The 22,896-nt window shown below is 36.5% G+C and overlaps 2 protein-coding genes across 14 annotated transcripts in view; both read right to left on the reverse strand.

Moving 5' to 3' along the window:
- The window catches only part of CHPT1 (choline phosphotransferase 1), a 16,315-nt gene extending 1,115 nt beyond the window's left edge, over window positions 1–15,200 (reverse strand). The window contains exons 1-8 of the mRNA XM_058190540.1: window positions 14,787–15,200; window positions 12,605–12,752; window positions 10,996–11,137; window positions 9,142–9,226; window positions 6,693–6,824; window positions 4,849–5,007; window positions 3,919–4,044; window positions 1,890–2,000 (exon numbers count right to left, since the gene is read on the reverse strand). Of these exons, the coding sequence (XP_058046523.1) occupies window positions 1,890–2,000; window positions 3,919–4,044; window positions 4,849–5,007; window positions 6,693–6,824; window positions 9,142–9,226; window positions 10,996–11,137; window positions 12,605–12,752; window positions 14,787–15,017 (1,134 nt within the window). The 5' untranslated portion in view covers window positions 15,018–15,200. The remainder of the gene's footprint in view (window positions 1–1,889; window positions 2,001–3,918; window positions 4,045–4,848; window positions 5,008–6,692; window positions 6,825–9,141; window positions 9,227–10,995; window positions 11,138–12,604; window positions 12,753–14,786) is intronic.
- A 3,154-nt stretch (window positions 15,201–18,354) lies between these two features.
- MYBPC1 (myosin binding protein C1) overlaps window positions 18,355–22,896 on the reverse strand; it is a 120,457-nt gene continuing 115,915 nt past the window's right edge. For 12 of the 13 annotated variants that reach the window (XM_058189586.1, XM_058189583.1, XM_058189579.1 and 9 more), the window contains one exon: window positions 18,355–19,044. In XM_058189586.1, coding sequence (XP_058045569.1) covers window positions 18,944–19,044 — 101 coding nt within the window. In that variant the 3' untranslated portion in view covers window positions 18,355–18,943. Of the gene's footprint in view, window positions 19,045–21,066; window positions 21,107–22,896 lie in introns of all 13 variants that reach the window. The other variant, XM_058189581.1, reaches the window with a different exon arrangement.

The raw sequence follows: 22,896 nt of genomic DNA on the forward strand, positions 1-22,896 counted from the left end.
TTTGTTTGAAATATTTAATTATATTTAAATATCAAGTTTGGGCGCTTACTAATTATCATGATGCCACTGCATTAAGTAATGATTTCTATATAGAATTCACCATGGTTGCATAATGGCACTTTTTCAACTGAATCTGCAAATGTAATTTTTATATAATAGCCTATGAGGCTTTTTGATTTACACCTCATTTAAAACTCAAGATAATAGATTATTCTTATAATTCTATTGGGCTTTTTAATTTCTAGAGAGATGTTATAATAATTAGTGATGCAGATTGGATTTTTTTTTACTTTATATAAGCAGTGGCCACTTGGGATTGATTCCTCTATGAAAGTGTGCAATAGATAAAAAAATATCAGAAAGCAATATTTTAAAAAGAATCGAACTATCCTGACTGAACCTACAACTGTTTTTATTATACAGTGTCAAAACTAAGATGAAACACATTTTTTGAAATCAAGCATAATGTCTATTAAATGTGTTCAGTCATGGCTTCTATGTCATTATATTTGCTTTCCATAACCTAAGAATAATTTTTGAAAGATAAATTCATAAATTATCCAATTTAATACCTCAGAATTGCATTAAAAACAAACAAACTATCATTTAACAATACAAGGAAAAGAACTGTGGTTGTAAATTTTTCTAGAGACATAAACATTCAAAAGGAAGAGCACATATTGCTGGCTATGCAAAATAATTTTTAAAAATGTTAATTTATTATATTAAAAATGCAGGTATATAATCCCAATGTATTTGTAACACATTTCTGTAAATGAAAATAGATTTTTTTGTTGTTTTAAATGTAATGGACATTTTATGCTCAAAAATGGAATGGCTTCACATTTTTAAAAAGATTGATTTCATTCTATCTTATATCAAAGACTCTGTTGCAGTTGTTACTCTTTCCACATCACTCCCAAATTTTCTTTTTTATAAACAGCTGTTTGCGAAGTTACAATTTGCAAATAGCAAAATAGGGCATCTAATCCTGTATTTTCATCCGATGAAAAACAAATACAAGTAATCCTTGGGTTATGATCATTCATTTAGCAACCAATCATTCAAAGTTGCAGTGGCACTGAACAAATGGTACTTAAGATGGCTCCTTATACTTCTATCCATTGTAGCATCTCTGATCACATGATCATGATGTCTGATGTTCCCTTCCAGTTTCCCACAAGTCAACTGGGAAACTAGTTAAAAAATGCAACCCATGCAATTTAGCAATGCCAACTGGGACTGCTGTTGGTAAGTGACAATCATGTGATTTATGACTTGTTTAATGATGGGAATTAATTAATTAATTAATGGCAAATTGCCATTGTAAGATGAGCACTACAGTTTAGGGGGGGAAAGTATCAGATGCCAGAGGAAGAAAATGTTTAAATGTTTCTAACACAAATTTTAACTGAAAGTCAAAACTGCAAACTATTTTTTGTACAGCCTAAAAAAAAATATTTTTTTAATCACATATTTCTTTAATTACATTGGTTAATTTTTTAGCCAATTTCTTGAAAGCTCAGGACATTACAGAATTTCTATTTTTGTGCTATATAATGGTAAATTTACTCTCCTGAACAGTCAAATTCATTCATGGAATAGTCTGTGCAAGTGATTACCTACATTAGACTTTCAACCATAAGTGTATACAAACAGGAAGTATTTACACATAGATTAGTTATTTTTTTAACAAAAGCTGCTATGATTCTGATCAAAATAACTATATGTCTTAGTATAATTTGAAATTTTATGAACTCCTTCATATATTTGGTTTTCTTAAAAGCCTTCAGGTTTATATTTCTTTAAAAACAATATTTTCCATAATTCAAGATTTCTCCCTAGTTCTCTTCACATTTAATTATAAGTCACTCATTATGATTCTGAACCTGTTCAAGAGCTTGAGGAGGTGAGAGCTTGAAGACTTGTATGTGAAGGTGAGCAGCAATCTGTATGCATATTCCAGTAAAGTATGTCAGCAAATCAAACAACGAGATGAACTAAAGATGAAGAAGGAAAAAAGCTTACAAGTTAATATTACAGCAACTATTGCATACAACAGAATTCTTCCTTTCATCCCCCTACTATTGGGTATAGCAGATAATTTAAATTTGTATAAAGCCAATTGGAAAAAAGTTACCAATCAAGTGAGAATTGCAGTATTTTTAATATTTTACTGTTCTGTATAATTATAGAAAATACGTCTTTCTCCAGAACTTTAATTTTCTCTCCTTTCCATTCCCCAGGAAGAGAGAATTCTAATTGTGCATCCAGTAAATTATGAATGAAAAAGAAAAGGCAATGGTTGCCTCCCTTCTGAGTTGGTACTGGATTAATAAATGCAAATATAATGGTACATTTCAATCCCATAAAACCTATACATTTGGAAGCAATGCATTTTATGAATGGAAACATTAATTCATACTGACAATTGTTAACAGTAAATCCTAAATCATCATATGGTGCAAGTCTTTTCTCTATTCAGTTATGTTCTACCTTTACCCTTACTTTTTTTCCCATAGAAGAGTCTGGAAAACAGCTTAAGGGTATTCCTAAAGAAGACAAGAAAACCTGCTAGAATCTCTCTTGGCTGCAGTAAACAAACAAGCTCTAAAGTTAAGCAGGTTCAAGCTGGATTTAGATGGGAGACAAAGAGAATGTGATCTATGGCTGAAAAGCACATTACTCGGTATAAATGTAAAATGGTAATATACAGATTATATGAAAAAAATACGAAAAATAATTTTTTCATATCATCTAATGGTATGGAATTTCTGCAAACATTTCCTCAAATAACAGCTGGATAATTTCCTTATGTTCAAAAAGTTAAGAGTCTAGTGTCTGATACATGTTAACTTTTTTCATCAGTACCTATTCAAGGAAAACAACTAGTTCCTGGTCAAATTAACTTAGCTTCTTTTTCAATGCATCTTTTTGCTGGTGCCAGATTTCTCCTCAGAAACTCTATCCCAAATGAGTTATAGAAATGACTTTATAGAAAGAAGACTTCACTTTATTCTTTTGTCATTTAAAATTGTTGAGGTGCACTCAAAGGGAAAATATTTTTTGTATTTCAATAAGGCTGTTATGTATGCCAGTTTTTCTGGGGAGCAATTGGAAAGGATGCATATTAATTGTATTCTTATTTAACCTATCTCCTAGTTAGTATTTCCTACATATGTTTGGATAATTATGCTTCATTGCAGAGTTTCTAGGGATATTGTAAAGATACTTTCCTATCCCATGATCCCACAAAATCAACATCTATCATTCATCCTTTCATGACTATGCTCACAACTCACAATCACTTTCAGTAATAATGTGATTCTTTTAGTTTATTATAGTGTCATTTTGATGTTTTTTTAAAAGATATTTAAAGATTTTTTTTAAAAAATGATTTTATTTAATGTTTCAATATGATCCAATAACATTAGTTCTTCTTTAGGACCTCATTTTATCTAAATTTAGATTATTTTTGATAAACTCTAGCCTAATTTGGACAGATAAGGAATGATAACTTTTTTTTTATGACTACATACTTTGAGGAGGCTATTTTAAGACAAGGGATTCACATTTTCAAGGTAGATTAATTCTACATTTTCTTTTCCTCTATTGCCTCTCTGGAAGAATCACTATCCATTATTTGAGGAGCACAACCATCTTTGTCTTTTCCTCATCAAAATGCCTTGTTACAAATAAAGCTACTATATGTCTTTGTACCTTCTTTGTTAAAGAAATTTCTAAAATTCTTACAAAATTGTCTTATTCATCTCCAACCACATTGGTATGTTTCGGTTTTTAAAATACCTTCTTTCAATTCTTGATTTATAAACTATTCAATCCACTCAAAATTCAAGTTACCAATCATTATGTGTAATCTTATACATAATTACTTAAAAATACAATACATTTACTTACCAATGCTATCCATAAAACAATATATTCATCAATAAAACAACTGAAGTATTGGTTTAGAAATAAGAGGCCTGGCCCAATGAATGCTGTGTCTTGAAGTAAGATCTCACTTTTTGTCATGTGTGCTACCTATAAACAGAAATTAGATTATCTACTAAATTAAGACTTTTTAGATCCCATTTAACCTTTTGCAATGTAAATGTACTATCAACTCTTATGAGAGATATTAGAATGCTATAAAATCAAAAACTTCAAATTGTTCTAAAATGAACACTCAGTAAGAATAGCAAGAATTCACTTCTTAATAACAATTAAAACTACAAAAAAATTGAACAGATTTTGTCTGCTGGTAGTGGCACTCCTTACTTAATCACAGATACAGACTTTAATAAGCTTGATGTAGAATAAGAATTGTAATATACAATATATATTCAATGTTGATTAAAACTGGATTTACATAGAGTAAATATATACTTTTTAGTTCATCTTGATGTCCAGACGACTTTCTGGTAAATATGGCCATAATAATTAAATCTGAAACTATATTGTTTTGCAGGTATTTGCTTTGGCAAAAAAATACCATATTTGTTGTTTTGTTTGTTTGTCTTAATAAACCATAATTTGTAGTAAGTGTCCACTATTTAACTTGAATGTATATACGATCATATTCTAGATATCTAGGTAGTTTTTAAAAAACATGTTCAATTTGCCCACATTAGGTACAATCCTAATCACACTAATTTGGAAATAAACTTGACTGAACTCAAAATAGCTGTTTTCTTGGTGAATATGCATCAAACTACAGTATTAGTTTGACTTTTTTTTATTAATATCACATTAACATTGATTTGTACCATTCTTTAGTATTTTAAAATATTTGGCTTACATCAGCTAAGCATTTTATATGTATAGCAAATATCAAGAATGTTTTACCACCAATTTTTGTGTAATTTTTGCGCATACAAATCCAAAAGTTAAGGCATACAGACAAGGATGGTTTTCAAACAGTTGAGTTGGGGATTTTTTGTAGATCATTATTGCCAAAGTAATAATTAGACCAATGTGGAGGCCTGGAGATAAAACACTTGTTCCCTGAAATACATAAAGACATGTATTATTTTTTTTTAGTAAGATATGTTCTATTATTTCTATAGCTCAAATAATAATAGTAAACATAATTAGGTGTTAAAATATAACAGCTAAATTACAAAATAATTAGCAATAGCAAAAATATAATAGCCGTAAGAAACTACAAAATGATACGATCTACTTAATTTGAATCAAATCTATTTTTACAAAAAAAGTGCATGTAAGAAAAAACATATGCCCTATTCTAGGTTTAAACCTTTAACTATTTTCAGTCATCCAGATCATGGTTATCCCAAAAACGCTTTTTCAAGAGGCAACTGGACTTTCTGTTTTTTCTTTGAAGACATTTGCTTCTCATCCAAGCATCTTGGCTGAGAACCGAAATGTCTTAAAAAAACAACAACCCAAAAAGCTCAGTTGCCTCTTGAAAAAGCACCTTTGGGACAGAATTTTGAATTCACCCAAAATTTAATGGATAATCTCTTCAAACTGGAAGATGAGATTAGTCAAGTAGCTTTTTTCACAATTTGAAGCTTCCAAATGCTTTTAGAGCCAGCTGGAGGACGTCCCAGAACAGTTTAACTCCTAAGAAATGTAGGGGGCTAGCTTATACTGGCAATTGGGACCAGAATTTCCACCACTAAGCAATGCATTCCTAAATCAAGGCATCATAACCAAGAAACTGTGCAGGTCATTAAGAGAAGACCTCAAATGACCCAAGTCTTAGGCAATCAACCTGGCAGGTAAGAGTTGCAGGTGAGTGGGATGAGTGCTACAGATGGATACATCTCAATGCAAGTAGGCCAGCAGAAGCTGCGGACCGGTGCTTCTGAGTAGAGACAGTCTAGTGGGGGATGTAGGCAGGCATGTGGGCTGGTGGGGGCATTATTGATCATGGCTAAACCTTTGGGGGCTGCTATACAGAATAGGCAGGTGGGGGCTGTTACAGAGCAGCCCTCACAGGCCCACTCATGAGCTATAGTGCTGATACATATCCATGAGAAAAATCAGCAGACATGACTTACAACCTTCTGCTAATTGATTTGCTTGTGGGAAGCTGGCAGGAAAGACTGCAAATGGAGAATTTGTGAGAGTGGCTGGTTGTGATTATGTAATCATGAGCCAGGTAACCAAGCACTCGAATTATGATCACATGACTGTAGGGACCAGAACTCTGAGGATGGTTGTAAATCCTCCTTGTTCATCGCCATTATCACTTTGAACAATTGCTGATCAAGTGGTGGTTTCAGAAAGTTTAATTTTGTCAGGAAGAATAAAAACTAGTGTGTCCCAATAGTTCACTAAAGCCTTAAAGAGGATTTTGGCTTTTGCATCAGGTAGAAGTGGAAAAAGGCTTATCCAATTGCTTTATAAGTTGCTTGATTGGCTCTGCTTTGAAAACTCTTAGCAAGAGTGAGCAAAAATTCCACAGATATTTAAGAACTAAACAAATAATCTGATCTAGAAACTTCATAGCTGCTGTATTATCTCCTTTTCATTTCTTTGTAATATGAATACAAAGCAATTCAAGCTACACCATAATTTTATTAGTACATTGCAGAGTGAATATTGGATTTAAGGCTTTATAAATCTGACTACACAAAATAGCACTCAAAAACGATTTCCATTAGCATTAGCATTAATTAAAATTTGCACTAACCCAACAATTAACATCTTACAATACTTACTGCTATTGTAGAGCCATTCTTCCCCACACCTCCTCCAAGGATTACTCGGAAATAATTATAACTTGAAAATACTGTCCCACACAATAAGCCAGCAATAGGTAACGTCTTCAGCTCTACTTCGAGCAGAGGGATCTTGTAAAGAAAATGATCATTTAAAAGGTTTAAAACTTTCCACAACTATTGCAACTTAACAATTTATCTGAACTACCCATTTTCCTTCACTTATAAGCAAATGCTACTCAAATCCAAAAATTCTGTTAGCAATCCCAGATTATGACTGAAGGATAGGACACACAGGCACTATTCTTTCAGCTTCTCACAATTATATATGACATAGAATTTGGAATCAAGAAAAAAAACATTCTTAAGCAACTTAAACTGTATAGTTTCGTATAGAGGTAGTCATTACTTAACAACAGTAATTGAGAGCAGCAGCTCTGTTGCTAATTGAGGCATACATAAAGGGCAATGTTACACGACTGTTGTGACTTACAATGGCAATTGGAATAGTTTCCAGTTGCTGTTAAGCGAATCCCTTGCAGTCACTAGGACACAATGTCACATAATCCCCTTTTGCAAATTCCTGCCAGCTTCTCCTTTAACTCTGATTGTCAGAAGCTGGCATTGAAGGTTAGAAATGGTGACCATGTGACCCTTCAACAATTGTGCCCAAATTGCAGTTGTGATTACAGGGATGCTGTGATGGTTACAACTACAAGGACTGCTCTTATGTCCCCTTGTTCAGTGGAATTGTAAGATCACTGTAAATTTGAATGGTTCCTGAATGTGAACTATCTATGTACATCAACTACATTTCCAGAAAACGAACAGTTCCTTCAGGTTCACTGATCTATACAGAGGTAAACATCACAGGAAATGCAAATAGCACCTGCCCATTTTGCTTAGATCACACCATATTATTGATATATTCTAGCTAATACAACTTAGCATAAATATTTACCTTTCTTATTCAACTGTAGTTTGAAGGAAACTTCCAAGAGGCAGCACAAGGTTAAAAAGAAAAGCAAAATAAATGAATCATGTAACCAAGTAGGTTACATTTTAGAATACAAAGTTGCCTAAGCTGCTATTTCCAAGATTACTGTATTTTATCCATTACTCCAATAAAATAACTTGCATGGTGAAAATGATTTAAATTGAGTAGTTTAGCTGTCTACTGTAGCTTCAGAGAGGAAAAAAAATCATATCCAAAGGAAAACTTAAAAAGTTTCAGTAAAAACATTTGAACACTGAATTTGTTTCATGCAGGTATTCAATAATTCAAGCATCCCAGGACATTAAATCAGTTTCAAGAGTAAAGCCAGCCAAGTGATGCTTACAAATTGTTCAAATGTTTATAAATGTAAAATGTTGGAAGTGTATACTGTAACTATATAAATAAAGTGGTTTTGTTATTGTCTTACAATGTAGTTAATATTTTTTACACACACTGCTAGATTTCTAAATGGCTGAAAAATCCAGGCAGGCTAAGTTATCACCATTAAAAAAATCAGACTTACCCAACCTGAGAAAATCATATCTAGTGGATGTAATTGTCAAAATTTTCAAGAGGTCATCCTAGCTCATGCCTCCTTTGAATAGTAGTTCTCTTATTACTTTCTGTAAATCTAAACCCTACCATATTGGCAAAAATAGTCCAACTTTGAAAGCAGGAGGAGCATAATTTGCTCTGAAGTTTTCAGAAAATAAAAGGGAGATACATCCTGTTGACTTATAGCAGGGGTATCAAACCCAAGGCCCAGGGGCCAGATCTGGCCTGCAGGGTGCTTAGATATGGGCCCCGAGGCCGGCCCTGGAAACAGCAAAGGACCAGCCCACGGTGAGTCCCTCACAAGCTCCATTTTCACTGGCAGAGGGTTGCAGGATGCCATTGCAGCTGAATATGGAACTCGGGAGCCCTGTTTTCCCTGACAGAGCACTCGGGCCACCACTGGCGCCCCCGACATGAGTGATGTCAAGCTGGTCAAACACAATCCTGAGGCAGCCCTCAATGAAATCGTGTTTGACACCCCTGACTTATAGCAATAAATTCGGTACACCTCTGAATGCTACATGGATGTTGACTAACAGCAATGGTCAGCTGGCAACGCATATTTAATAATGAACACAGAACTGGAAATATTATGGAACATCATATATTTAAATAGTTGCAGTGATTTAATACAAACTTTAATTATAGCATATGGAGTCTTTTTCCTTTATGTAGTTTTAAACCCATGCATTGGAACGCACATTACAAATGCAGAAGTGACCATATACTTGGACCACATGGGAAAAGGCAAGTTACACTAAACATTTAAAAGTATCCTATTATTAAAAGGGAGGAAAAATCAACGTTCAACAAAATGCAAAGAACTAGAAAGAATCACTTAATATGTTTCAGAGATATGAACATATATTCATATATTCAATTCAAATATTGACTTACCTTTGTGTCCCATATTCTTGTTCCACCAAATGAGGTCAACAAAAACATTATCATTATCGCTATTTCAGTTTCAGTCACATCAAATCTAGAACAAACAAACAAAAAGAAAGAAATTGACTCATACCAGTGATTTATTGTTTTCATGAATGAGAAATCATTTACCAAAGTTTAATCAAACATTTTTCTAAAATAAATGCAAACATCAGGGAACTCCAATAATGGAAGTAGCTTAATAATTTATTTTATTTCTTATAATTATATTTTCCTAATTCAATGTATAAAGTGGCATAAATAAAGGCTGGAATATAAATAAAGCATCACTCTCTCCCCCTACCCAAAGTAAAATGCAAATTTATCAAATTTATTATGAAAGAAATGCAAACTCATCTCTGCCCTGGATACTTGATGCTTGAGCAGTTGAGACCAATATTTGCACTTTATCCCATTAAAGGGCTCCCAAAATGTAGAAAAGTAAACATTTTATAGCAAAACAAAGATATTTAGCATGCTAAATTTAAAGCCAGCAACTAAAGGGGGAAGTGGAAGAAGAAATAGAATTAGGTTAGAATTACTTTTCCTTTTAAATCATCAACTTGGTGCCAGATCAAAAACTATTTTTGAAAGTCCTCTGCCTTTCAGAACCGTTTACTACGCAGCATGAAGACAGAGCTTTATTAAAGAAAATCAAGTTAAACTCCCTTAGTTTAAAAGCTGGTTGTTTGGAACAGAGTTGGCAGTTATAAATCCAACTTCAGTTATAATCAATTGAAATTTTGAATTGGGATTATAAACAAAAACATAACAGACCCAAAAACTGGAATGTAACACCCACTTTAAGGCAGCCATTTAAATATCAAAGGAGAACAGATAAAGCACCATTTTACCTAGGCTGTACCTGTGTGCTAAGTGTAATATAAAAGTAATTGAATGCCTCATCCTGCACTATAAAACAACATCCATGTTGTGTTTTGTGTCTTACGATGAGCGTAAATCCAACTAATCCTGATACATTCCACAAATTGTGATTAAGAAATCATAACTTGGAATATGTGAGCCAAGCTTCACATCTACCTATTTGCCTACTGCTGCCCAAATACTAATTGTTGGACACCAGGCTTCTCTTTTCTCTCTTTTCATGGCCTTCTACCTAAACTGGGATTAAATCCAAACCAGATAGTCCCTTCAAACTGACAATACCTTCAGACAGAGCAGGCTGTCTGGGGAATTCTGGGGAATTCCAAAGCTGGCTGGGGAATTCTGGGAGTTGAAGTCCTCCAGGCTTAAAGTTGCCAAGGTTGGAGACCCCTGACACAGAGAACTGCTCTCTTATAGCCATTAAAAAAATAGCAATAGCACTTAAGATTTATATACCGCTCCGTAGTGCTTTACAATACTCTCTAAATGGTTTCCAATGTCAGCATACCTGTCCCCAACAATCTGGATCCTCACTTTACAGATTTCGGAAGGATGGAAAGCTGAGTCAGCCTTGAGTTTGTCAGGATTGAACTCCAGGCTGTAGGCAGAGTTAGCCTGCAATACTGCATCCTAACAGCTATGCCACCAGGGCTCTTTTCATTCCCTTTTTGTCCCAACCTTGTTAGCTGAAAGCAATAGCAGGGTTTCTGCCTCATAACTTTCCCTATAAAGTTTTTGATCCTTCCCACTTAACCTTCATAACTTTCAAACTACTTTGTGAAGCATTATCATCTCATTTGATGTACTCCAGCATGGAATTCACAAATAACATTTTCCCTACAGGGAAAAAACAACAACAACTGGTGTCCCAATTGAGGATGACAGCATTTTTTTTTCTGAAGACAAGTCGCAAATTCAATTATCCAGGCATCTACTTACTTGCCAAATCTGAGTATGCCTGAGACATAGGTTTGCCAGTGAGCACAGTAAAACAGGAATATCCCAGTAAAGGAACAGAAAAAGAGCCAGTCTGGATTTGTTCCCAAACGACCTGCAATACAGGCTGCAACACCAACGAATACTGAAAAAGCCAATTACTGTAAGTTAGGTTATATCTCATAGCTGTTTTGGAGAATATATATAAATTAAGACTTTGGGTATAACCAGTAATTACTTTTCATTGCTAAGTAAAATGGAAGCTATACTAAGTCAGGGGAAAAAATCCCTGCACCCTGCAACCAGTAGATTCCACCCATCTTGGAAACCCCATGTGTTCTCTTACTTTATAAGGTGCTTTATAAAAGACACCATTCATTTAAAAAGAATATTGATGAGCTGAGCACCCATAAAAAAAATCTCTGCATTCCAGGAATTGTTGCTAATAATGATCTTCATTTAATCTAAACAAATTTCTACCCCACGTCTACCCATTTTACTTCATATGTATTGAGCTAGTTTATAGGACCGGAAGATAATATTTTGGCTCTTGGATCCAACTTCCAATTTTGTGTAGGAATCCAGTTTAAAGTATGCCAAACAGATGACTGTCTAGGATAAATAGTTCCATTCTCAAATTGCTCTTTCTACTAGGACATTTTTAAAATATCCCACCTGTGAGCAATTCTATTAATTAAACATTTAAAAGACTAAAGGGTGTGATGGCTCAGCAATTAAAGATGCTGAGCTTGTCAGCTGGAAAGCTGACAGCTAGGTTCAAGACCCCAGTGGTGTGTAATGGGGTGAGCTCCAGCTCTTGCCAACCCAGCAGTTCAAAAGAATCAGAATGTGAGGAGCTAAATAGGTACCACTTTGGTGGGAAGGTAACAGTGTTCTGTGGCACCCAGGCATATAGTCGTGCTGGCCACATAACCACGGAAGTGTCTCTGGACAATGCTGGCTCCCTCTGCTAAGAAACAGAAATGAGCACCACACCCTAGAGTCGGACACAACTGGACAGCGGAAAGTTTTACCTTTACCTTTTGAAAGACAAATTTCAGCCTGGTTTTAGATGAAAATGCTGGACAGAGGTTGCTTTGGTTGCCCAGAAACAATGTTTGTTCTACAGGTTGAAAGGACTAGTTTCCTGGGTTGTTCTGAATGGTGACAGTTGTTCCATCCTCTAGATATGGAATATGTCACATAGCAAGTGGAAACTCAAAAACAGCTGGTCCCCCCACCCTCAGGATACATGACAGCCCTCTGGACTTGCCATTACATGCTGGAAAGTTACTTATGATTTAAAGAATTGCAGACAGGTATTACATGCCCCATACACATCAAAGCACTGTTTCCCTTCAACCTGCAAACAATTTACAGGCCTAGTGTTAAGGTGGCTTCATTTACATCTGAAGGATTGTAGGGTGAACTTGAGAATGGGGTTTGTTGACGTTCCCTAGGAAGGCATGGATTGAATTCACAGAGAGAAGCAATCCTATATTTTGACTAGAAGAGGGGATTGTAGGGACAGTCTATAGGGGTTAGAAGACTAAAAGACCTCTTTCCAGCTCTATCAGTCCATGATGCAAGACGAAACGAATTAAAAAGTTACCTGTTGAAATAGAATCACAGCCATGGTCAAACAATTCTCCCAATGGAGAACTGCTATTTGTTCTTCTGGCTTGCTTTCCATCGATTGCATCCAGAGACTGGTAAATAAAGAGTCCTAATGCACAAAAGAGGAACACCCAAGGAGGAGCCTAAAACAAATATACAGAAACAATAAAGGAGAATATGTAGGAGCATTTGTAGTTCAGAGTTGAAATGAGTTCTTGGTGCTCTTTGAGTTTTCTTGTTTTCTGGCAGAGGTTTCATTGCCCTAACTAGGTAACATCATTAGTGCTAGTACTAGTACAAGTAGTTCTCAGCTAATGACCACAATTGAGCCCAAAGTTTCTGTTGTTAAGTGAGACATTTGTTAAGTGAGTTTTGTCCCATTTTATGACCTTCTTTCCATAGTTGATAAGTTAATAACTCACTTGTTAAGTGAATCTGCCTTTCCATTGACTTTGCATGCAAAAGGTGATCACATGACCTTGGGACATAGCAATGGTCATAAGTATGAGTCAGTTGCCAAGTGTCTGAATTTGGATCACATGATCATGGGGATGCTACAAAGGTGGTAACTGTGAAAAATGGACGTGTCATTTTTTTCAGTGCCGTTGTAACTTTGAACAGTCACTAAATGAATTGTTATAAATCAAGGACTACCTATAATTACCTAGTTAGGCTAATGAAACATCTGCAAGAAAAACAAGCAAGCTCAGAGAGCACCAAGGATCCCTGCTACAGAAACAAGCTGTTCTGCCATTCTCGTCCAATAAGTATAACAAGCACAGAGTAGCCTTGAAGATCTATTATGACATTCCTCTTCAATCACTATTTTGTCTTCAGCACATTGTATCTTAAAGTAGATTTGTTACAAAACCAGTGAATGATAAGGCACTCAGGAAGAACAAGGCTAATAACCTAGTCTATAGTTTCTCTATCTTACTAAAAAGCATGAGCAAGGAGATCCTGTTCTAACCCTCCCTTAGGCATAGAAGCCGGCTGGATGCCTTTGGCCCAGTCATTGTTTCTGAGCCAAGACAGGAAAGTGGAGTATGGTACATTACAAACCATAAAGAGTCACTTGGTTGAGATGGGCAGCTATGGAAATTGAACACATAAAATAAATCAACTTCAGCCAAGAGGCCTTCATTCTGCAGCAGATTCCGCCGATAATAATATGTGCCGTGGACTGCAGTCTAGTCAATCTTGAAAAATCATACAGGGTCAGACGTGGTTAGCCCTCAGATACAGACTATCAGAAACTCCCAGAAGCAAGGAAACTAGACTAGCTGGGAACTTTAAAAAGGAGGCGGAGGCTGCAGCAACAAATAACCACTTCCTTGCTGTTGTTGAGAAGTTAATGTATGTATCTATGCAGTCACCACCACAAAAAGGAAATTGTATCTTTATCTGTATCATACAAATAGAAACCTGTTTTGTATGTGAAGAAAAGTTCTCTTTCGGAGATGCAAATGTCTAAAAACCAGCCCTTTCCTAGCTTCTACCTGAACAGCTCAAAAAACTGTACACACTGTGACTTTGCTCAAGGATCGCCAGTCTAACCCTAAACACCTTAGCACAAGGAAGTGTAACAAATAAACGAACAAACAAACACACACACATACACAAACACACACACACACACTGTTATTGAGCTACTTCAATTTCTACAAGTCTTCAGGTGACTCGAATATTTTGATTAAAAAAAAAAAGATTATGCCAGGCAATACAGATCTTTCTCAGCCCAATCTACACACACTGGACTCCAGCCCATCCCGTTTCTCCCGACAAGCCTGCAGGGGTGGCCTGCAGGAGTCCCTTCTTACCCCGAGCGGAGGGGAGCTTCTCTTACGGAAAGTGTGCGTGACAGGAGACCCGCAAGACTCCGTGAAAAGCTCTCGGGGCAGTTCACACGAAACGAGGTCAAAAGGTACGCTCAGATCTTAACCCCGCCGCCGATCTGCGTGAGTATCTGCTGCTGAAGAAGCTGGACGGGCTGCTGAACCCCTAGAATTTGAACTGCGGGGCGGCCCAGGTTTCCTTTTGCCTGCTAACCTGACTCTCCGCCAGCCGCAGTGCTCTCCCGGCCCAACCACCCGCCTCTCCCAAGCGGGACAGCGCTAAAGCGAAAGCAGAGGAAGCGCGCATCCAGAGGCGAGTCTCCCCGGCGCGGACTACCGTACCTCCTCGGTGGCGGTAGGGCAGTAGTACATGAGAATCAGCGAAGGGACGAGGGTAAAGACCAGGCCGGCGAGTGTGATGGCGTTGGGGGCCAGCCAGAGCGGCGTCCGCTCCACCAGCCAAACCCAGTAAAGCTGCAGCGGCGGCTCCAGCAGCGAGCGGCCGGAGGCGTTGTAGCTGTGCTGTTCCAGGCGCTTCAGCTGCGCTCCGCTTAGCGGCTCCAGAAGCGCCATGGCGCCTTCCCGCTGGCCCCGATCTCCTGGCCTCCCAGAGCCAGCAGTCGCGCGGCTGAGACGGGAGGAGCCGAGGGCGGGGAAGCCCGCGGGCCTGGCTGGAGGCGGGCAGGAAGGAAGTGGCAGGCTGGGAACTGCGGCCGCCCCGTCCCGGGTGCAGTTGGGGTGGGGGTGGGGGACCTCGTCAGCTCCGGAGTCATTTCTCTTTCTTTCTCTCTCTCTCTCTCTCTCTCTTTTCCCCCTCCCCCCGCGACTTGCTTTGCCAACAGCTGCCTTTCCTCCACTTGTCGTGCTAGTGGAAGTACCTGGAGGAACCCCGCCGTTTCCGTGTCTCTCTTGCCAACAGGAGTTGGTATCTAGATAGCACAAGGCTGAAGGAAGATGTTTTTCAATATAAGCCTTGCATTAGAAGACAGTTTCCCCAGGCACATTAGGAAGTAGTTGCTCTATTTAATACTTCTTTTTTTTTTTTTACATTTATATTCCACCCTTCTCCGAAGACTCAGGGCGGCTTACAGTGTATAAGGCAATAGTCTCATTCTATTTGTATATTTACAAAGTCAACTTATTTCCCCCCCCCCACTTTTGCTGCATCTAATACCATGATTATGACTGCTTGAATTATTATGTACATTTCATACTAAGAGTTTTGATTTGTGTTCCTATGCTTTAATGTAGAGAGTTGCTGCACCGATATATAAATGGTAGGAAAAAAATACCCACTTCAGAAATGTGACACACATAAGAGAAAATATAGAATAAATGCTGAAGATAATTATTCATCTGAACTGTTGCTTCTGGACAGTTTTAATGGGTAAGGGTATTAAGGCAGTTGCCCCCAACTTTTTGAGCACCAGGGACCAGTTCTGTGGAGAGAGGTTTTTCCATGAACTGGAGGGGGCATGGTTTTTTTGTTTTGTTTTTTTGCATTTATATCCTGCCCTTCTCCGAAGACTCAGGGCGGCTTATACTATGTCAAGCAATAGTCTTCATCCATTTGTATATTATATACAAAGTCAACTTATTGCCCCCAACAATCTGGGTCCTCATTTTACCTACCTTATAAAGGATGGAAGGCTGAGTCAACCTTGGGCCTGGTGGGGCTTGAACCTGCAGTAATTGCAGGCAGCTGCTGTTAATAACAGACTGTCTTACCAGTCTGAGCCACAGAGGCCCAATGGTTTTGGTGGCTGCAGATGGGGCTTTGCTTATTTGTGCAGCCCAGTTTCTGGTATGCTGTGGCCTGGTGCCAGTCCAACAACCGGAGGTTGGGACCCCTGTATTAGGGTGTTAATCACAGATCTCTACTTCTAAATTCTCATGATTCTGATTTTTACTCCATTGACAATACCCACAACACCAGCTCCAGTCCGTCTTTAAGCTTTTTTTCCTTCCCAAAAATCTTTATTTTCCTTCGCCTGTTTTCATGTTTGATTTTTAAATATAGAATATAGAAGCTACCTGTATTGCTTGTGAATTGCTACTGTACTGAGAGATGGTGGACAGCATCACTGATGGGTATAAAGATGACAATAGTGAGGTGTAACCAATGAATTATCTGACCAGACAAAACAATATATAAATATTGAACAGATGTCTACAACTGAGAGTTTTGGCTGGGGGGAAAAAAATGACCAGAAGGCCATTGATTCAAAGGCACCTAGAATTTAAACCCTGGAACATATATATTAGAAAACTTGATTTCTGTGTTCTGCACAGGGCAGAATTTTTGTGTATAAGTACCCTTTTTCTTATATGCAATAAAGCCACTTTTCAGCTGTATTGTGTTTATGTCTATGACCCTCCTGCTGTAAGCAAGTTCCTGAATAAAGAGTTGGGTGTCTTGTATGTTATTGCTGTCGTCATGTGAAGTATAACAATCTAATGTGTCCGTGGTCTTTGGATGTATTTTTGCAGAAAAGAGCTCCCAAATATCAGCTTTTCCTGAAGAAGAGGGAATTTTATTACTTTGAACAATGCATATAAATTGTGGGGTGTTCAGTTTTGAGATGCAAAACATATTTCAGAGGATACTTGGAGAGCATTCCGTGAAGTCTAAATCAGCTATAGAAACTCAGGTTATCAGATCCGGCAGCAAAAATTCACGCAACCATTACATGGTAGCCATAATACAAAAACTCAAATACATTTTGATCTGCTTAGGTCTAGTAGCCTTACATGTGAAGTTTGATCATTGTTCCTCTGCCTTGGCCTGTTTGAAAGAAATAAGGAAGTCTTATCTGTATAACTTCCTTCAAAATACTGCATTCAAGCTTGGGAGGTACTGTTCGAGCTATATTTTAATTGCAGTAACTATTCATAAAGTGAAGAATTAAAGTTGGTTTTGTAAAGAGTTGTAATGAGTCTTTCAGGTACTCCTATATTATTTTAAATTCCATTACATTAAAACGAGTACTATGCATACAACCTTAAACCTTGAAATCAAGTAATTTCACTGAGCTTAATTCCAATGGCACTTTTGTATAAAACATGCTTGGAATTAAGTGAATAGGTGATAGCTGTACATGAAATGCTACAATAGAAGTAATAGTTGGTAACACTATTAGTATGTATACATTACTGTGCTAGGAATTGTCAATACATGTCTAACATGTTGTATTAATCTGTCGATGAAGATTCTCAATCATCCAGGTAGAGTTGTCTGGAAATTGAGTCATGGCAAATGGACTTACCTTTTTAGTTTGAAATGTTTTACTGCTTATCCAAATAGCTGCTTCAGTCTTTTTGTGTAAAGAAATGGAATTGCCCATAGTGAGTTCCTGTACACTTTATTATATGAAAATGAGAGTTTGCCATGATATAAAAACACAAAGGTTTAATGCAGCAGGTACTTAAGAACTGTGTATCGTAAACAAGAAAGAATAAGTGCTGAATAAATGATACAAACGTGCGGCCAGGAAGATGAGGAAGTGTGTTCATAGAGAGAGTGAGAACTGACTCATCAAACAAAGTGTATGAGCTATGTAACAAGCTAAATGTATTGAGAGGAGAAGATTGAGAAAGTTGTGCTTGGATAAAGTTTGCAAGATGTATGAAGTGATAAATGGTCAGGATGAAAGTCCCAAAGATTTGCAGAACAAAAAGGTGTGGGCAGGCATAATGAATGGAGCTGGTGCAAACTAGACTCTTATGATATTCCTTTTTGTAATACAATGCCTTTAATTTTCCTTTCTTATGCGCTTTATGCAACAGTGCTTGCCCCCAAATGGAATAATGTAATGGATAGGAATATATTTGTGAGTGTACCTGCATTCCAACCCACAAGCCAAGACATTATGAAAATGAAATAACATAAAATAAGCATAAGAATCCCAAATATGTGGCTAGGTCATAAACACTTCAGCTTTATTGTACATCACCAAAAAAATATCCCCTGTAGTAGCTCAAAGAAATGGGTTTCACAAATGAACAACGGGGAAAGACCCTTTTAATTTGAGATTCATTCAACTCAATTAATGGTTAAATGCTGTAAATCATGTCTACACTGGAGACATGTCAACCTATAATTTGTTATTTGGTTATCAAAAGAGGTATGTTCTGATTCCATTGTTATTGGGTGTGGCAGCATCTGCTTTTCACAAAAATTAAAACATATAAATTAGAAACTAAAAATGCGCTTTCATGCATATTTGTTTAGCTTATCTTCTTTTCCGCATTAAAAAAGAGAGGGGAAAGAGAAGGAAACAGAAATACACAACAGTATAAAACGCAGGTAAGCATCAGCTTATTTCATTAAACTTCCCCCCCCCAAAAAAGCAATCCATGCGCGAGTTTTTCTTTTCCAACAACAGGAGGAAGACGAAAGGTGCGATATATATGATTTAGGAGTATCACGGTAGAAATGAGAGGCTGCAGAGTGGCTAGCAGTTTCTGGTGCAGAAGCAGGGAAGCAGTGGGGCCAGAATTTATTTTTTTCCATACTTGCTTGCTTCCATTTCTTTCATATAGGACTGGGCAATATGCGGAGGTACCCCTTGCAGTAGTAGTCGGAAGAATGAGAGCCCACCTGAGGACAAGACAATTATGAAAACAACCAAAAGGATAGCTTTGATCTTTACACCTGCACACACTTGTGCAATTACGAAAGGCTTAATATACCATCATTTTAGCAATGTAAATAGGTTTAGGATTTTTAGATGGGATTGCTCTCTTAATTACTACTTTTCTTTCTTTACATATGAATGAAATAAATTCTTCCAAGAATGTTAGGTCAGGAATTCTATATTCCATTGACCATTTTCACTGTCCATTGGATGGGGACGTGATAGATCCAATATGAAGTTGCTGCCAATAATGTGAAGTTATTCTTGCTGTGGCTATAAAGTTGTCAGGTACTCATCAAAGACTCATAGTGTGAGTCTTCATAACTTCTCCAAGCCAAACATGGTGAAGCAGCTTTGAAGCGAAGTTGCTTAGCCATATTCTAATTATTGGAATAAGGGAGTGGGAGAAGAAGAAAGGAGACTCGGTAAGATGCTGGGGGATCCACATAGTGAAAGTCATCCAAAATAAAATCTATTATAGCATCAAGAATATTCAAAAGGCAACCCAACACCTTTCTTCTGTAAACAATAATGATATTAAGCCTATATTACATTTTAACCGTGTGACTGTTTTTGCTTCCACATTTCTTCTTTACAATTCCCGGTAACTGTTACACTGAGCTATAACTAGGGGAGGGTCAACATCCCCAAAATGGTGGGTGCAACTGGGCAGTCAAAGCCTCAGTCCTTTTTAACATGCATCACATGCACCATACACACATAAAAAGGTGGATGGGATTTTGATTGCCCATCTGTGCCAGCCATTTTGAAGCTGATGATCACCATCTCAATGTACGATATTACTGCATACAATGATGTCCCTATCAATACCTTCACCACACGACACACTTGTCAGCTATTGAAACCATCCTATCTAGGTGGGAATGGTTGATATTATAATGTTGCAGTGGGATTTAATAAAACCTACCAGACCAGTAATATAAGAATATGCATAAGGTGCCAACCCAGTGAAATATAGTAACTTCATGCTCATTTTCTTGGATTGTTTAGCAATGTTGGTGTCATGAGAATTCTGTACAAGGATCTAGGCCATATTAATTGTCTAAATTCCAAGAAGAGTTATCTTAGCTTTCTGAGATTCAATGAAGTAACAATAGTTAAAAAACAAACAAACATTGAAATGCTTTGTTTTAAAACAGCCTTGGAGAGAGAGAGAGAGGGAGGGAGGGAGGGAGGGAGGGAGAGAGAGGGAGAGACCATGCCCTTTTATAAAGAACTTACCTTTGAATGTTTGCACCATTAATCTCAATTGCAAGACTCTTTCAAAGCTCCATGGATTATATTTTACGATTTACTGTCACAGAGATACATATATTGCACATTCAAGCAAATAAAAATGCAAATGACAATTCTGCGCACAACCCAGCTAAAATGAAACTGCTTGATTTAACTTAGAGCAATTAAATATGTTGTCAAAGATATTTTCTTTCTTTCTTTCTTTCTTTCTTTCTTTCTTTCTTTCTTTCTTTCTTTCTTTCTTTCTTTCTTTCACCTTTTTATACTGTGACACACAAAATCTGGCATGCTTTTAAACTAGTTCCTTAAAGTTGCTGCGATATACATTTTCAAGAAAAGGAGGTAAGAGTTGGGTATAATTAAATAGTATTACTTCCTAGCTGCCTGAACCTTGGGGCAAATAACTGGCATTAGACGGTTCAAATGCTGTGATTTATGCTTATTTATGTAAAGGAAGCTGTTAACCTGGTTCATGCTTTATCACTCCCTCTATAGCTTGTTAGTATGTGTTGGCATCACAGTGGGAACTGCTATCACAAGCATTTATTCAGCAGATTCAGCGAGAGTTGTTAATTGACACAGTACAAATAATCAGTCCGTTGCTACATTGGTTTTACTACCCCATTTTCATTAAATGACATAATGAAAATTATGCCATACTTTGGTAGGTTTTGTATGACATGACAACAGAAATAAGCTTCATATGCAGAGACCATATGAAAGCTTACCTTAGATGACACTATACATTCAAAAATCCTTACTGTGTAACTACAGGAGAGAGAGAGAGAAAGAAGTTGTAAGCACTTTACTTCCTAAACATAAACGTACAGACTTTATTGAGTGACAGTATGTCCACAGGGATGAAAAGATGATGATTTAATTCCTTAGTCATGTAAAACATGAAAGAAAGAGAAGGAGAGAGAGTGAGAGTGAGAGAATGAGAGTGAGAATGGAAAGACAATGGAAAGTCCAAAGGTGAAGGGGTCTAGCACACTTTCAGCATTATCATTAATGTAGAAAGCTTAATTAATTATGCACAACACAAATGATTGGCTGCCACACTACTGTGAGAGATATAAAGGAGCCAATCTAATTGTGTAACTAATCTAAGACTAAAATAAAAATTAGGTTAAATTAAATTAAAATATTTTAATTAAAATTAAAATTGGAGATATAGATATATGTACACACACACACACACAAGTGTATCCAGAGTATTTCTCAGTATAGGAAAAAGCCATATGCATAGCATTGAACCATCTATATCTATATCTATTTTATTTGAATAACTACTAGGCAAACTTATCAAGCATTACTATATAAAGATAACATTCCAGTATATACTCTTGCATAACAAAGCTGTATTTACTCTAAATTAGCCTTTTAAACTATGCATTTTGTAGGAGAAAAATATTTTCTTAAAAATACAATATAGCTAGCTACTAAATCCTTATATTACAGGTTATAGTTCATTTTATACAATTTACTGCACATTCCTGTATTTCCTCAATAGTAAATTTCATGGTGTCTATCAGAGCTTATTCTCAAGTATGTGGACCTTCTTAATATACCACTAAATTATATGTTATCATTTCTATTCTTGAGAATTTGAACACTGATGATGTGATTCTGCTGAGAGACTGTTTATTACTTATTCAGCTCTATTCTTCATAATTCTGTCCTTCTGAACATAAACTATTTAGAAATACTTTTTGAAACATATGATACATTTGTCATTGTAAACAACTATTTGATGTTGATTGAGAATGTATTTTTTTTAAAAAAAGAATATGGAACTAAGATTATATTTATTGATAAATGAAAATTTAAACTTAGTTACTATTATCTAGACATTAGTTACTATAGTCTTGATTAATTTGACCTTCTTTGCCCATGCCATAGAAGTATGCCATGGGGCAAAGATGAAGAACATGTATGAAATACACACTTATCATGCAAACACTTTTTATGTAATAAGAAAGGGATAAAATGTCCACTTGAATATGATTTCAAATACTAGTTTCTGTTCTTCCAAGAAGATTGGGGGGTTTTGGCAAAATTTCTCCATAATATATCATTGCAGATTTATTGAGCAATATTTAATTTCCTTTTACAGTCTATTGCACCACTGTTTAACAATATTAAGGTTCTTCTTCTTTTCTTTCAGAACTACCACACCAGCTGTAATTCTTTTAAGCTTCCAACACATAGAAAGAAAAAAATATTCTGTCCAATATTAAACTGCAATGAATGATATTAAAGCATCTATATATCTTAGGGCACCATAATCAGAATACACAATCTAGGATAGTTCTATTGATGCCAGTAGTATTTCTTGGAAATAATTAATTGTAGCTTTGGGAGTGATCCAAGGTGACTTGTTCAATTGAAAATACCTGAGACAGCCTGACTTAATTGCAGTTAGGCTTATCTTTTATTTCATCTGCCAAGTCTTTGAAAAAAATAAAAATAAAAGAAACTAGTCATCTCATTGTTTTTTTTTAATTATAAAGAATCAATCTGTTCAAAATCTCTCATCTCCTTTATTGGATGAATAC

The sequence above is a fragment of the Ahaetulla prasina genome, chromosome 7, assembly GCF_028640845.1.
Source record: "Ahaetulla prasina isolate Xishuangbanna chromosome 7, ASM2864084v1, whole genome shotgun sequence".
In the NCBI taxonomy this organism is placed as follows: Eukaryota; Metazoa; Chordata; class Lepidosauria; order Squamata; family Colubridae; genus Ahaetulla; species Ahaetulla prasina.